Consider the following 18320-nt stretch of genomic DNA (forward strand, 5'->3'; position numbering starts at 1 on the left):
ACACTGTCACGCACACAGTCAAGCACACAGTCACGCACACAGTCAGGCACACAGTCAGGCACACTGTCACGCACACAGTCACGCACACTGTCACGCACACAGTCACGCACACAGTCACGCACACAGTCAGGCACACAGTCACGCACACAGTCACGCACACTGTCACGCACACAGTCACGCACACAGTCACGCACACAGTCAGGCACACTGTCACGCACACAGTCAAGCACACAGTCACGCACACAGTCAGGCACACAGTCACGCACACAGTCACGCACACTGTCACGCACACAGTCACGCACACTGTCACGCACACAGTCAGGCACACAGTCAGGCACACAGTCAGGCACACAGTCACGCACACAGTCAGGCACACAGTCAGGCACACAGTCAGGCACACAGTCACGCACACAGTCACGCACACAGTCACGCACACAGTCACGCACACAGTCAGGCACACAGTCAGGCACACAGTCACGCACACAGTCACGCACACAGTCACGCACACAGTCACGCACACAGTCAGGCACACAGTCACGCACACAGTCACGCACACAGTCACGCACACAGTCACGCACAGTGTCACGCACACAGTCACGCACACAGTCAGGCACACAGTCACGCACAGTGTCACGCACACAGTCACGCACACAGTCACGCACACAGTCACGCACACAGTCAGGCACACAGTCAGGCACACAGTCAGGCACACAGTCAGGCACACAGTCACGCACACAGTCACGCACACAGTCACGCACACAGTCACGCACACAGTCAGGCACACAGTCAGGCACACAGTCACGCACACAGTCACGCACACAGTCACGCACACAGTCACGCACACAGTCACGCACACAGTCAGGCACACTGTCAGGCACACAGTCACGCACACAGTCACGCACACAGTCACGCACACTGTCACGCACAGTGTCACGCACACAGTCACGCACACAGTCACGCACACAGTCAGGCACACAGTCAGGCACACAGTCACGCACACTGTCACGCACACTGTCACGCACACAGTCAGGCACACAGTCAGGCACACAGTCAGGCACACAGTCAGGCACACAGTCAGGCACACTGTCAGGCACACAGTCACGCACACAGTCACGCACACAGTCACGCACACAGTCACGCACACAGTCACGCACACAGTCACGCACACAGTCACGCACACAGTCACGCACACAGTCAGGCACACAGTCAGGCACACAGTCACGCACACAGTCACGCACACAGTCACGCACACAGTCAGGCACACAGTCACGCACACAGTCACGCACACAGTCACGCACACAGTCACGCACACAGTCACGCACACAGTCAGGCACACAGTCAGGCACACAGTCAGGCACACAGTCAGGCACACTGTCACGCACACAGTCACGCACACTGTCACGCACACTGTCACGCACACAGTCACGCACACAGTCACGCACACAGTCACGAACACAGTCACAGTACATTTACACTCACAAGACCCATAAAAGGCACTAAACACGTTATTACAAAGTCCATCTCACTACAGTGGCTCTACAATAATTTTACAAAGTGACGACAATAGTTTTTGTGCGCAAAAAAAAAATCAAAATAACGACTTTATTCAACACAAACTTTGACCTCTGCCGTGAACTCATGAACCACCACGACGCATGTGCGAGAATATGACGCAGAACCGGCGTTCGGGAATCCATGAAATGCACACTTTAGTCCCATATTGAGCTCTACGACGAGACCTAAAGCAGGATCAATGTAGAATTCAACAGCTTAGATACGGCGCGTCTTCCTCTGCTTGTAAACACATCTCCTCACGTCTGGGTCACGTGTCCGAATGCCGGATCTGCGTCATATTCTCGCACATGCGTCGTGGTGCTTCGTGAGTTCACGGCAGAGGCCAAAGTTTGTGTTGAATAAAGTCGTTATTTAGATTTTTTTTTTTGCGCACAAAAACTATTGTCGTCGCTTTGTAAAATTATTGTAGAGCCACTGTAGTGAGATGGACTTTGTAACGGCGTCTTTAGTGCCTTTTATGGGTCTTGTGAGTGTAAATGTACTGAATGTCAATGGAGGCCTTTCTCAGCATCAGCTTTCAACAAAAATATCTTCATTTGTGTTCCGAAGATGAACGAATGTCTTACGGGTGTCGAACGACATGAGGGTGAGTAATTAATGACATAATTTTCATTTTTGGGTGAACTAACCCTTTAATAAGGGTAAAGGAATCCTGCTCCTAGAGAGCCAATGTCCTTCAGAGAGTTACACCCATTTCATACTGCACGTGTAAGCAATGCGTAAGCAACACATCTTTTTTTGGCACCTAAGAGCAAATCACAAAGCATTCATAAGCAGTGCAGCCATCATTAGGGCCCTATAAAATCTGTTTTATTTTTTCCCAAATTCCGTTTTATTTCCCCAAATTACATTTTTTTCCATTAAAATTTTTGGGAATTATATATTTTTTTATCCTTAACTGTTATTTTAGTCGTAAAAAGATTGTGCTTTTAATGTTAATATAATAGAACATAGGAATGACCTAAAATTGATTGAGGAAACAAACAAACATTTACTCTGTACTTCAAGACAAATACTGCATGATGCAACATAACACTGCACTCTAAGTACCTCAAGTCACAACAAAATATTAGTGCTGTGAATAGATCAATTCAAATTAATAAAAAAAATTCTGTAATTAATCATGATTAATTGCATTTAAAAAACATTGGAGTTTTTAATATTTTGATATTGTATTAATTTCAGTTACTCTCCAAATTAATGTAGATACAATTTTAAAGACAGCAGATTTTTATGAATGAAGGCCAGTATCACTGATACTAATGTCTCTTAGTAAAACATTAATGACGTTACATTACAGTATCACTGAAAGATACCAATTTAACATTTATTAGGCTTTAAAAAAACTTTTAAAACAATCTTTACATAAACCCATTATAATAAATGTTATATTTACCCATGGCCTAGCCCTGTTAGACATAGCCTAAATAGAAATTGAATAAAGTTATCAACACCTTTATTAACTGCATAAATAATCTAGATTATTCATCATTAAAGCTACATTTGTCTCTGTTCCTTTTGTTCTTTGATGAACATTAATGACAGACATCATCAGTGCTCCTGTCCCTTTAAAAACGGCCACTGACGAACATGACGCAGATCTGACGCTGTCCCGCGCATCTCATTTTCTCACAAGTTAATTTAAGAAATTTTCCATACAGTACATTAAAGTGAATTAAAAGCAAAGGAAAATACAGTAAGTACTCCCCGCGAGGGAACTGCTCGGTACCGAGGGCTTAGCGTTGAGTTTCTTAACTTTTTCACCAGCGAAAGCAGAGCCGTGGTGATCCGCTTCGCCATGCTTTCATTGTTTTGAAGGGGGGGCTGAAATGACGGGGGGGGGGGGGTTGTGCTTCCCCCGGTCTGCATTTTCCCCAGACATGCGTTCTTCTCCCACACAAAACAGCATTGCATTCCAAATATGTAAAATTCAGTGAAATTCCGTGTTAACACTAGATTCCGCGTTAATATGCCAATTCTGCGATTCCGTCTGCCCATCCGTGATCGCGGAATTTATAGGGCCCTACATAATTTCAGAGCCAAGTCTATTTTTACTGCGTTGCTCATGCTGACTGGGGTATATGCTTATGTGGCGATGACATATTTCCGCTAAAATCTCAGCCAGCTTTGTTCCATCAAGCGCATGTTGCTTTAATAGGGAGCAATGTCATGTGTTTAGTCATTCACACAGAAGCCATACATCAAGAACAGTAAAGGAGAAGGGCTTCAAACTACACATTTCATTCGCCATTCACAAATATGAAAAAAAGGAAAAATGATTGCATCACAAATCACTCTCTCCTATAGTGAATAAACCCTTTATGCCCCCACATCATCAATATACTGCTTACATGTGCAGTGTAAAACAGGCGTTTCCCTTAATGGATCACGAATTGTGTATAATGTCCTCATATTTACTGTTGATGTCATGTTGTGGGGGTTGGGTGAAGATCCAGGTGAGGGTTCTACAGTCAGATAGGGATACGTGTTGTGTATAATGTCCTCATATTTACTGTTGATGTCATGTTGTGGGGGTTGAGTGAAGATCCAGGTGAGGGTTCTACAGTCAGATAGGGATACGTGTTGTGTATAATGTCCTCATATTTACTGTTGATGTCATGTTGTGGGGGTTGAGTGAAGATCCAGGTGAGGGTTCTACAGTCAGATAGGGATACGTGTTGTGTATAATGTCCTCATATTTACTGTTGATGTCATGTTGTGGGGGTTGAGTGAAGATCCAGGTGAGGGTTCCACAGTCAGATAGGTATACGTGTTGTGTATAATGTCCTCATATTTACTGTTGATGTCATGTTGTGGGGGTTGGGTGAAGATCCAGGTGAGGGTTCTACAGTCAGATAGGGATATGTGTTGTGTATAATGTCCTCATATTTACTGTTGATGTCATGTTGTGGGGGTTGAGTGAAGATCCAGGTGAGGGTTCTACAGTCAGATAGGGATACGTGTTGTGTATAATGTCCTCATATTTACTGTTGATGTCATGTTGTGGGGGTTGGGTGATGATCCAGGTGAGGGTTCCACAGTCAGATAGGGATACGTGTTGTGTATAATGTCCTCATATTTACTGTTGATGTCATGTTGTGGGGGTTCGGTGAAGATCCAGGTGAGGGTTCTACAGTCAGATAGGGATACGTGTTGTGTATAATGTCCTCATATTTACTGTTGATGTCATGTTGTGGGGGTTGAGTGAAGATCCAGGTGAGGGTTCTACAGTCAGATAGGGATACGTGTTGTGTATAATGTCCTCATATTTACTGTTGATGTCATGTTGTGGGGGTTGAGTGAAGATCCAGGTGAGGGTTCTACAGTCAGATAGGGATACGTGTTGTGTATAATGTCCTCATATTTACTGTTGATGTCATGTTGTGGGGGTTGAGTGAAGATCCAGGTGAGGGTTCTACACTCAGATAGGGATACGTGTTGTGTATAATGTCCTCATATTTACTGTTGATGTCATGTTGTGGGGGTTGAGTGAAGATCCAGGTGAGGGTTCTACAGTCAGATAGGGATACGTGTTGTGTATAATGTCCTCATATTTACTGTTGATGTCATGTTGTGGGGGTTGAGTGAAGATCCAGGTGAGGGTTCCACAGTCAGATAGGGATACGTGTTGTGTATAATGTCCTCATATTTACTGTTGATGTCATGTTGTGGGGGTTGAGTGAAGATCCAGGTGAGGGTTCTACAGTCAGATAGGGATACGTGTTGTGTATAATGTACTCATATTTACTGTTGTTGTCATGTTGTGGGGGTTGAGTGAAGATCCAGGTGAGGGTTCTACAGTCAGATAGGGATACGTGTTGTGTATAATGTCCTCATATTTACTGTTGATGTCATGTTGTGGGGGTTGAGTGAAGATCCAGGTGAGGGTTCTACAGTCAGATAGGGATACGTGTTGTGTATAATGTCCTCATATTTACTGTTGATGTCATGTTGTGGGGGTTGAGTGAAGATCCAGGTGTGGGTTCTACAGTCAGATAGGGATACGTGTTGTGTATAATGTCCTCATATTTACTGTTGATGTCATGTTGTGGGGGTTGAGTGAAGATCCAGGTGAGGGTTCCACAGTCAGATAGGGATACGTGTTGTGTATAATGTCCTCATATTTACTGTTGATGTCATGTTGTGGGGGTTGAGTGAAGATCCAGGTGAGGGTTCTACACTCAGATAGGGATACGTGTTGTGTATAATGTCCTCATATTTACTGTTGATGTCATGTTGTGGGGGTTGAGTGAAGATCCAGGTGAGGGTTCTACACTCAGATAGGGATACGTGTTGTGTATAATGTCCTCATATTTACTGTTGATGTCATGTTGTGGGGGCTGAGTGAAGATCCAGGTGAGGGTTCTACAGTCAGATAGGGATACGTGTTGTGTATAATGTCCTCATATTTACTGTTGATGTCATGTTGTGGGGGTTGAGTGAAGATCCAGGTGAGGGTTCCACACTCAGATAGGGATACGTGTTGTGTATAATGTCCTCATATTTACTGTTGATGTCATGTTGTGGGGGTTGGGTGAAGATCCAGGTGAGGGTTCTACAGTCAGATAGGGATACGTGTTGTGTATAATGTCCTCATATTTACTGTTGATGTCATGTTGTGGGGGTTGAGTGAAGATCCAGGTGAGGGTTCTACAGTCAGATAGGGATACGTGTTGTGTATAATGTCCTCATATTTACTGTTGATGTCATGTTGTGGGGGTTGAGTGAAGATCCAGGTGTGGGTTCTACAGTCAGATAGGGATACGTGTTGTGTATAATGTCCTCATATTTACTGTTGATGTCATGTTGTGGGGGTTGAGTGAAGATCCAGGTGAGGGTTCCACAGTCAGATAGGGATACGTGTTGTGTATAATGTCCTCATATTTACTGTTTATGTCATGTTGTGGGGGTTGGGTGAAGATCCAGGTGAGGGTTCTACAGTCAGATAGGGATACGTGTTGTGTATAATGTCCTCATATTTACTGTTGATGTCATGTTGTGGGGGTTGGGTGAAGATCCAGGTGAGGGTTCTACAGTCAGATAGGGATACGTGTTATGTATGATGTCCTCATATTTACTGTTGATGTCATGTTGTGGGGGTTGGGTGAAGATCCAGGTGAGGGTTCTACAGTCAGATAGGGACACGTGTTGTGTATGATGTCCTCATATTTACTGTTGATGTCATGTTGTGGGGGTTGGGTGAAGATCCAGGTGAGGGTTCTACAGTCAGATAGGGACACGTGTTGTGTATAATGTCCTCATATTTACTGTTGATGTCATGTTGTGGGGGTTGGGTGAAGATCCAGGTAAGGGTTCTACAGTCAGATAGGGACACGTGTTGTGTATAATGTCCTCATATTTACTGTTGATGTCATGTTGTGGGGGTTGAGTGAAGATCCAGGTGTGTGTTCTAGTCAGATAGGGATACGTGTTGTGTATAATGTCCTCATATTTACTGTTGATGTCATGTTGTGGGGGTTGAGTGAAGATCCAGGTGAGGGTTCTACAGTCAGATAGGGATACGTGTTGTGTATAATGTCCTCATATTTACTGTTGATGTCATGTTGTGGGGGTTGGGTGAAGATCCAGGTGAGGGTTCTACAGTCAGATAGGGATACGTGTTGTGTATAATGTCCTCATATTTACTGTTGATGTCATGTTGTGGGGGTTGGGTGAAGATCCAGGTGAGGGTTCTACAGTCAGATAGGGACACGTGTTGTGTATAATGTCCTCATATTTACTGTTGATGTCATGTTGTGGGGGTTGGGTGAAGATCCAGGTAAGGGTTCTACAGTCAGATAGGGACACGTGTTGTGTATAATGTCCTCATATTTACTGTTGATGTCATGTTGTGGGGGTTGAGTGAAGATCCAGGTGTGTGTTCTAGTCAGATAGGGATACGTGTTGTGTATAATGTCCTCATATTTACTGTTGATGTCATGTTGTGGGGGTTGAGTGAAGATCCAGGTGAGGGTTCTACAGTCAGATAGGGATACGTGTTGTGTATAATGTCCTCATATTTACTGTTGATGTCATGTTGTGGGGGTTGGGTGAAGATCCAGGTGAGGGTTCTACAGTCAGATAGGGATACGTGTTGTGTATAATGTCCTCATATTTACTGTTGATGTCATGTTGTGGGGGTTGAGTGAAGATCCAGGTGAGGGTTCCACAGTCAGATAGGGATACGTGTTGTGTATAATGTCCTCATATTTACTGTTGATGTCATGTTGTGGGGGTTGGGTGAAGATCCAGGTGAGGGTTCTACAGTCAGATAGGGATACGTGTTGTGTATAATGTCCTCATATTTACTGTTGATGTCATGTTGTGGAGGTTGGGTGAAGATCCAGGTGAGGGTTCCACAGTCAGATAGGGATATGTGTTGTGTATAATGTCCTCATATTTACTGTTGATGTCATGTTGTGGGGGCTGAGTGAAGATCCAGGTGAGGGTTCTACAGTCAGATAGGGATACGTGTTGTGTATAATGTCCTCATATTTACTGTTGATGTCATGTTGTGGGGGTTGAGTGAAGATCCAGGTGAGGGTTCCACAGTCAGATAGGGATACGTGTTGTGTATAATGTCCTCATATTTACTGTTGATGTCATGTTGTGGGGGTTGAGTGAAGATCCAGGTGAGGGTTCTACAGTCAGATAGGGATACGTGTTGTGTATAATGTCCTCATATTTACTGTTGATGTCATGTTGTGGGGGTTGAGTGAAGATCCAGGTGAGGGTTCCACAGTCAGATAGGGATACGTGTTGTGTATAATGTCCTCATATTTACTGTTGATGTCATGTTGTGGGGGTTGAGTGAAGATCCAGGTGAGGGTTCTACAGTCAGATAGGGATACGTGTTGTGTATAATGTCCTCATATTTACTGTTGATGTCATGTTGTGGGGGTTGAGTGAAGATCCAGGTGAGGGTTCTACAGTCAGATAGGGATACGTGTTGTGTATAATGTCCTCATATTTACTGTTGATGTCATATTGTGGGGGTTGAGTGAAGATCCAGGTGAGGGTTCCACAGTCAGATAGGGATACGTGTTGTGTATAATGTCCTCATATTTACTGTTGATGTCATGTTGTGGGGGTTGAGTGAAGATCCAGGTGAGGGTTCCACAGTCAGATAGGGATACGTGTTGTGTATAATGTCCTCATATTTACTGTTGATGTCATGTTGTGGAGGTTGGGTGAAGATCCAGGTGAGGGTTCCACAGTCAGATAGGGATACGTGTTGTGTATAATGTCCTCATATTTACTGTTGATGTCATGTTGTGGAGGTTGGGTGAAGATCCAGGTGAGGGTTCCACAGTCAGATAGGGATACGTGTTGTGTATAATGTCCTCATATTTACTGTTGATGTCATGTTGTGGGGGCTGAGTGAAGATCCAGGTAAGGGTTCTACAGTCAGATAGGGATACGTGTTGTGTATAATGTCCTCATATTTACTGTTGATGTCATGTTGTGGGGGCTGAGTGAAGATCCAGGTAAGGGTTCTACAGTCAGATAGGCATACGTGTTGTGTATAATGTCCTCATATTTACTGTTGATGTCATGTTGTGGGGGTTGAGTGAAGATCCAGGTGAGGGTTCTACAGTCAGATAGGGATACGTGTTGTGTATAATGTCCTCATATTTACTGTTGATGTCATGTTGTGGGGGTTGGGTGAAGATCCAGGTGAGGGTTCTACAGTCAGATAGGGATATGTGTTGTGAATAATGTCCTCATATTTACTGTTGATGTCATGTTGTGGGGGTTGAGTGAAGATCCAGGTGAGGGTTCCACAGTCAGATAGGGATACGTGTTGTGTATAATGTCCTCATATTTACTGTTGATGTCATGTTGTGGGGGTTGGGTGAAGATCCAGGTGAGGGTTCTACAGTCAGATAGGGATACGTGTTGTGTATAATGTCCTCATATTTACTGTTGATGTCATGTTGTGGGGGTTGGGTGAAGATCCAGGTGAGGGTTCTACAGTCAGATAGGGATACGTGTTGTGTATAATGTCCTCATATTTACTGTTGATGTCATGTTGTGGAGGTTGGGTGAAGATCCAGGTGAGGGTTCCACAGTCAGATAGGGATACGTGTTGTGTATAATGTCCTCATATTTACTGTTGATGTCATGTTGTGGGGGCTGAGTGAAGATCCAGGTGAGGGTTCTACAGTCAGATAGGGATACGTGTTGTGTATAATGTCCTCATATTTACTGTTGATGTCATGTTGTGGGGGTTGGGTGAAGATCCAGGTGAGGGTTCTACAGTCAGATAGGGATACGTGTTGTGTATAATGTCCTCATATTTACTGTTGATGTCATGTTGTGGGGGTTGAGTGAAGATCCAGGTGAGGGTTCTACAGTCAGATAGGGATACGTGTTGTGTATAATGTCCTCATATTTACTGTTGATGTCATGTTGTGGGGGTTGAGTGAAGATCCAGGTGAGGGTTCTACAGTCAGATAGGGATACGTGTTGTGTATAATGTCCTCATATTTACTGTGTAACCAACATAATATTAGAAGGGGGGTCTTAATGTTATACCTGATCGGTGTATATACAGGTTGGGAAAGCAATTAAACATTAATCTTAAAAGAATGGTAAAAAATTTTAATGGTACAAACCTGCTTCCCTATTACAAAACAAGCAGGCCAAAACAGCCCCTCAACACTTTAGTAAAGACTAGCAATCATTCAAACAAGCCTAGACCAAAGATAATTATTAGACTGGTTAAAAGAATAGTGAGATGAAATCTAGCCATCATGGTGTTTACTCTAGTTTATTCTTGTATATAAATAAACATGCGACACCAAAACCTTAATATTAAACTATATTATTCATACCACAGCACTGAAGCGAGTTAGGCGACCTGTCGAGGATCTTCCAGGCACCTCAGAAGGTATGGGCATTAATCTCATTTAACTAGCATGTTTAGCAAGGTTTGATTCAGTTCATGTAGACCAAGCAGTGCCTACTGTATATTACAGTATTATTTTATTCTTGGATTATTAGCCTTGGAAAGCCCTGACCTTGAATCTGCTGGTAAGACAAGATGGAAGTTTTTAACTACTAATCGATTTTAAAGATATATAAATGTTAGTCGAAGCTAAAAAATCAGTGGCATATCTAGAATTTGAGATTCTGGATCACTTTTTGCATTTGCTTGATTGATTTAAATTAGATGTGCACATGTTTCTGTTTTGTTTTTAAGCAGTTTACCAAAAATGTAAGAAGAAGAAGAAGAAGAAGAAGAAGAAGAAGCAGCACAGCAGTAGGGAAGAGCATGAACAAGCTAGTAAAAAACACCAACAAAAAATGTACAATAAACACTTTATTAGATCTGTAGATCAAGCCGCCTTAGCATCTGTTTCTATGAGCCGCTATACGTAGGTAATTCACCATATTGGAACAGTCCAAGCGGTTGGGGATGCCAAGTCCATCCCCCTAAACTACACTACTTTTAAAGGGGTGGTAAAACACATTCTTTCGAAGGCTTGATTGTGTTTGTGGGGTGGAATGTAACATGTGTTCATGCTTCGTTTAAAAAAAAAGCATTATTTTTCATATATTTGACCTTTATTCTACACTGCTCTGTCCCTCCTTGTAAAAACGGTCTGATGGTTTCCGGGTTGTATGAAGCCGGTTCCTCAAAAATACGCAATGGGCTCAGATTGGTTAGCTGGCCCAGTGTGTTGTGATTCGCTAACCGCCTAGTGCACGTATGTCGGAAACGCTACGCCCCTTCCCTTTACCGGTAGCCTCAGGCTACTAGCCTGTGCTTTGGGTAGTACAATGGCGTCTATAAAACCATACAAATTTGAGCAGTTTGTAACGTTAAGTGTTTGTCGGATAACGTTAAGTATGAATGAGCATTTAACGAACTGGTTTGCAGAGCCAAATGAGCGTTGTCATCTGTTTATTTCCTTGCTAACGTACAATTAACAATACAAACTATTACAGGAAAACACTGCGAAGAAAAATAAATCACACTTACAGGTTGTGGCCCGTAAACAGCTTCTGTTTTTAAATCCATCTTTCAGGACAAGCCGTTGTGCGAATCCTGCATTGAACTCATTGAACATGTGCAGCGGGAGCCGCGCACGCCCGTCTCATGTGGCGTTCACACCGGACGCGATTGACGCAAATAAATCGCGCTATTCGCGCGAAGGTGGACGCTTGAACATTTTGAGGTTACTCGCTTCATTCGCGGGTGAAATTCGCTTCATTCGCGTGTGACATTCACTGCACAACAGACGCAAATCCGTGTCATGGGCGGGGCTTCTGCCAGCGGCTCGTCTCGTTGAGAAATGGCTGACATGGGCTGCTACACATCTTTTTTTTGTTAAAATCTACTGTTAATGTGTGACAAAACGGAGTTTTAAGACTTTTTCAGTCGATAATGTAGTTGTTTAATAGCCTGGTTTTACCAGACTCTCGTACATTTCATTTGTACATAGAGTCTGGCCACTCTCCATTGACAAGCGTTTACTTCCTTGAAAGCGGGTCCTCTGTTGAAGTTTAAAACTATTGGATCTGCCAAGAGTCACTCTGAATCTGCCTAACCAATCGCTAACGTTTGGTCGTGACGTATGTCACGCGCCGTTCGCCTAGATTCTCACATTAACTGAGCACACCACCTCAGTATCAGTGATAAAACCTCGTGCATTCGGATTGTTATTTATTCACAGTGGAGGAGAGTTTTGTGATCGGAACGCGCTGCTCTCGTGGTGCATATCTCGTGCAATCATAACATGATTGTATGCTGTCAATAAAATGTCATATGCTTAGTATGATAAGAATAAATGCTGCCTTGAATAACAGCCCAATTCAAATGTTTACGTGCTTTTCTTTTATTTTTTGAGCGGTGGTGAAATATTTTGCTCTTGTAAACACTTGCCAGTATTTAAAGAAATACAAGTCTAGAAATGCAAATTACAGCTCACGCAACCGTACAGTGCTCTGAAAGGGTCTATAAAGGATAAAAACAGTGAGTTTTGAAGTGACATATTCTTGAAAACTCAGAGATGTGGATTCGGACAGCAATTACATTACCACACGACCTTGGTGTTTGTCAAAAGTCGATAATTCAGCCTGGGTTTTTCTCGCGGGTGGTGGGAGACGGACGGCTTCAGCAACTCCTTCACCACTAACGGAGCGAGCTGGAAAAGACTTTTCCCGGACCACAACATCAGCAGTACAGCAGTGATTGTTCTTGCTCCGTGTAACGGGAGTTCGTTTGTTCAGGGAAGAAGGAGGCGGGAACCGGCGAACGTTTAACAACTTTTAATCAAATAATAAACACAAAATGAAAGTAAAAGCGGCAGCCCCTCACGGACGACTGCCGCGCACAAACATAACAAAACCCAACTTAAAAGCCTGGTCCTCTCTCGTCCTTCACCGGTGTCGCTCGCCCTTATATGCCTCCGTGCTCCCTCATGAGAGGACTCGAGACCGGTCTGTCTCAATCACGCACACCGGTCTCGCTCGCTCGTCCACCTCGCCACTCTTTTAACTTCTGGACATTCGTCAGCGCTGCCACACACTCGCATCTTTCTCCGACGCCATTACTGAACTACAACTCAAACTAGCGCACGACATCAAGGTCATCGCTCTCAGCCACTCCCTCTGTGCGCTGATTGGACCGGTAAAAAATTGTTCGGGGGAAAACCTAAGCATACACCGCAGTCCCAGACGTAGTACTGAAGGAAAATGAAAATTGAGCGGAAGTACGTAGGAGGGCGGAGCCAGGCTAGTTGTTTAAAGCTCAAATCTGTGGTTTATTTATATAAAGAGTGCCTATTTGTACATTTTATCTGGCGTTTTCGGAGTTGTGAGCTCCAGTGGATCAGCGGCGCTCACACTGGCAGTGTGTGTCCCGTGCAGCTGAACCGCGGCTCGTGGATTGCAAATACAGGCAAATATTGTCCATTCTGTCACATTTTCCAGTCTTCTCCTCCGACCCCTGTCTGTCTCGTGCTTTGATTTATGATGGGCAGCATATATCTGCTGCAGATGCGACCTATTCCCCTCTGTCTCATACACACATGCATATAACATGTTGAATGTTAAATGCACTGCAACCCCCCCGTCCCTAGGAAGGCTGAACAAAGTGGACCTGCAGTCTGGATGAAAATAACAGCGTTTCGTCGGCATTGGCAACAACACTCCAGCCTACTAACTATACCACAGCAACACTCCAGCCTACTAACTAGCCTACCACAACAACTATTCCCCGCGGCGATACAAAATGGCCTCGCCCACCCTTATTTAATATTCTTGGAGGAGGGGTTTATGCAAATATTGGGGCTGGTGATGTCAGAGACCCCTGAGGAATGTCTAGTAGTCCCTAGAGGCCGTTTGCTGTAGTCCTTAGAAATTGATTTCTTTAAAAGCCAATATCTCCCTTTGCTTTAAACTTTGAACGTTGTAACTTTCCAGATGTTGTTTATGCTCAAACAGCAACATTACACACTAGCTAAAGTTAGAAAAGTGAAATCGTGCTTGCTCTATTGCTCTAAACTATAGAATTAAACTATTATTCTTCCGCAGTTTAAAGGTTACATTTTTTTTTTTTAGCCAGCTGTCTTAAGGTGCGTTCTGGTTTCACCGATATCTATGGTTTCTCCACGGGTTTGCAGCTTTTCGATGACCGTTGGCGTCGGGTGGCGTCACTTCAAAGCGTTCCCATGGCAACAGGGGGAAATGGCGGCTCTTGTGTGAAGGAAACGAACATTTTTCAACTTTCTACTAATATATGTGACTTTATTGCAACGAAAATGCGGGGATTATGAAATCATGCTAGCCCCAAATATTTTGCACGCGGAAATAGGCAATTTACGCAGCGAAAGTGCGGCGTATTTGGAAAAAAATGCTGTCCCCGCATAAATATGCAGACTTTGGCTGATTATGCATTAACTCTTGCGATCGCCTAATCGCGTTTTTCTGGAGGGACTGTATTTTATTTAACAGAAGTTCCCTTTCAAAGCCTACAGCGAACTGCCGGTTTGGACTACATCCCTCTACTTCCTTCTTTAATTACGTCAGTAGAACAGACTAACCTCCGCCCACAAGAATACGCCAAAAAGGGGGCGTGGTCTTGTTGCTCTCCCACGTGGAGAAGAGGAAGTGTTGCGTGGAGAAGAGGAAGTGTTGCGTTTGAGTGTGTTTGTCGCCATGTCGTCGAGACGCTGTTATTTTCATCCCGGAGTCAAATCACCTTTGTTTGGCTTTCCCAGGGACGCTGTAGAGATTATTGAACGCATACATCTCCCCGTTACGGTAAGAGGCGTGACCTTTCCGTGCAACGTGCAACGTGCAACACAGGAACCGGGCAACGTGCGCTAAGCTGCTGTCCAATCACAACACAGGAACCGGGCAACGTGCGCTAAGCTGCGGTCGAATCACAATACAGGAACCGCTGGCACAATCAGAACTCGTTACGTGTTTCTGAAGGAGGGACTTCATAGAACAAGGAACTCATCAGCCGTTTTTAGGACAGTGAGAACAGCGGTATACAGATGAGTAAATTGTGTGAAAAATACTGTGTTTTTTTACACGCGAAACATGAACACATGTTATATTGCACACTGTAAACACAATCAAAGCTTTAAAAAAAACACGAAAACGGGACCTTTAATGTTTTTGATGAAAGCATTTCTCCATATAATGGACTTCGATGGGCATCATTCTGTTCAAGGTCCAAATGAGTTTCAGTGTAAATCGTCTGGTGTCGTTTGGTATTATTTAAAGGTCCCGTTCTTCGTGATCCCATTGTTCAAACTTTAGTTAGTGTGTAATGTTGCTGTTAGAGCATAAATAATACCTGTAAAATTATAAAGCTCAAAGTTCAATGCCAAGCGAGATATTTTATTTAACAGAAGTTCCCTTTCAAAGCCTACAGCGAACGGCTGGCTTGGACTACATCCTGGTACAGCCTGCTTTAATTACGTCAGTAGAGCAGTAGAACAGACTAACCTCCGCCCACAAGAATACGCGAAAAAAGGGGGCGTGGTCTTGTTGCTGTTCCACGTGGAGAAGAGGAAGTGTCGCGTGGAGAAAAGGAAGTGTTGCGTTTGAGTGTGTTTGTCGCCATGTCGTCGAGACGCTGTTATTTTCATCCCGGAGTCAAATCACCTTTGTTTGGCTTTCCCAGGGACGCTGTAGAGATCATTAAGCGCATACATCTCCCGTTAAGAGGCGTGACCTTTCCACGTGCGCTAAGCTGCTGTTAAATCACAACACAGGAACCGCTGGCACAATCAGAACTCGTTACGTGTTTCTGAAGGAGGGACTTCATAGAATAAAGGAACTCATCAGCCGTTTTTAGGACAGTGAGAACAGCGGTGTACAGATGAGTAAATTGTGTTAAAAATACTGTGTTTTTTTTTACACGCGAAACATGAACACATGTTATATTGCACACTGTAAACACAATCAAAGCTTCAAAAAAACACGAAGAACGGGACCTTTAAAGCCCTTTTGAAGCTGCACTGAAACTGTCATTTGGACCTTGAACAGAATGATGCCCATCGAAGTCCATTATATGGAGAAATGCTTTCATCAAAAACATTAATTTCTTTTCGACCGCAAAAAGAAAGACATGGACATCTTGGATGACATGGGGGTGAGGAAATTATCAGCAAAAGTTTATTTAAAAGTGAACTAATCCTTTAAGTTTATCAAAGGGAAATGATAAAGTGCTTTACCTCAATTCGCATTTTAGTTATTTTTTATTTTTGTATTTGAAAAAGCACACATTAAACTTTGCTTCTTGTTCCCGTACTTGGTGTACTGTTTTATGTTCCTATACACACACACACATATATATATATATATATATATATATATATATATATATATATATATATATATATATATATATATATATATATATATATATATATATATATATATATATATATAAAAATGGCCTAGTGGTTAGCATTAAACTTTTCGTGTTTGTGTTAAACCATTTGTCCTCATAGATCACTTTTGTCCTTATAATACACAATGTTTTCACATTTGTGTGTGTGTGTTAAACCGTTTGTCCTCCTAGATCACTTTTGTCCTTATAATACACAATGTTTTCACATTTGTGTGTGTGTGTTAAACCGTTTGTCCTCCTAGATCACTTTTGTCCTTATAATACACAATGTTTTCACATTTGTGTGTGTGTGTTAAACCGTTTGTCCTCCTAGATCACCTTTGTCCTTATAATACACAATGTTTTCACATTTGTGTGTGTGTGTTAAACCGTTTGTCCTCATAGATCACCTTTGTCCTTATAATACACAATGTTTTCACGTTTGTGTGTGTGTGTTAAACCGTTTGTCCTCATAGATCACCTTTGTCCTTATAATACACAATGTTTTCACGTTTGTATGTGTGTGTGTTAAACCGTTTGTCCTCATAGATCACTTTTGTCCTTATAATACACAATGTTTTCACGTTTGTGTGTGTGTGTGTTAAACCGTTTGTCCTCATAGATCACTTTTGTCCTTATAATACACAATGTTTTCACGTTTGTGTGTTTGTGTTAAACCGTTTGTCCTCCTAGATCACCTTTGTCCTTATAATACACAATGTTTTCACGCTTGTGTTTGCGTTTTTAAGTTTTCAATTAATGGTGTTCTAGGGGGTGCATATAAAAATATATGGCTTGGTTGTCCAAGGATAAGACAAAGCTCACACATTCACACTTAGTGTAAAAAGATGAACAGAAAAAGAATTACTCTTGATTCTGATTGAGCTAATTATTGTGGCATTATATTGTTTTTGCATTGAATTATGTGTATGCATGGTTAAAGAGATGAGTCTGTAGACTTAAACTGATCAAGTGTGTCTGAATTCAGAACGGGGCTGTGGAGGCTTTTAAAGTTTAGAAGTCAGAAAACTGTTTACTACCTTTTAAAGGATTTAGATATTCAGGGCATTATTAACAGACCAGAACTTTGTGACTATAAGGTTTGACTGACAGTAGTCTCATGAGGGTTCACAAATATATTGACGTGATAAGCCATTTGTCCTCAGGTCAGCGATGTCATTTCAATACTCAATGCATTGATTTTGTGTATGTTTAGATATGTCCTATTAATACATTTGTGTCCCTTTAATACACGATAATAACGTGTGTGTGTGTGTTATAGCTACTGTCCTTATAATAATGGTTTGTGTCATAGGCGGGGCTTGCATGTAATTATAATATGTCCTCATAATTGTGTATTTTGTCAGGTTGTTACATTATCACTTGTGTTGAGTGTAAACTAATTCTGAAGTGAAATCTGTGTTGTGTGGCTAAAACAAAATTTTTTGATATGCACCACAACTCTGTAGAGCAAGTGCAAAGGGGTGTCCCCCTAATACAGCAAAAAACTGGTTTGGGCTGAAGTGTCCTTGTAATACACATAAACCCGTATGTGTGTGTGTGTGTGTGTGTGTGTGTGTGTGTGTGTGTGATTGACCTTGATCCTGGGCATGGTGACAGTGGGCGGTCTGGCTCTGGCAGTGAAGCTGTGTGATGATCCTCTCTCCAGCACATGTCTGGTGTAGGTCATGAACCTCCGGCCGTCAGAGCCAAACACAAAGTCCTGTCTCAGCGCATCGATCAGAACCAGCACCACCCGCTGGAAGAGCGGCGCCGCGACTCGGGACGAGTTTGGGCCGCTTCCTGCAAAACACACACAACAACAATCAGCATCTCAAACACACACACACAATCATCAACTCACTCATAAGCAGTGTTGGGCACGTTA

General features: G+C 43.0%; 1 protein-coding gene across 1 annotated transcript in view; it reads right to left on the reverse strand.

Moving 5' to 3' along the window:
• pigg (phosphatidylinositol glycan anchor biosynthesis class G (EMM blood group)) overlaps window positions 1-18320 on the reverse strand; it is a 348519-nt gene that overhangs the window by 326247 nt on the left and 3952 nt on the right. Inside the window, exon 2 of the mRNA XM_079839043.1 lies at window positions 18030-18235. Within this exon, the coding sequence (XP_079695169.1) occupies window positions 18030-18235 (206 nt within the window). The remainder of the gene's footprint in view (window positions 1-18029; window positions 18236-18320) is intronic.

This window comes from Gobio gobio, assembly GCF_949357685.1.
Source record: "Gobio gobio genome assembly, chromosome: 16".
NCBI lineage: Eukaryota > Metazoa > Chordata > Actinopteri > Cypriniformes > Gobionidae > Gobio > Gobio gobio.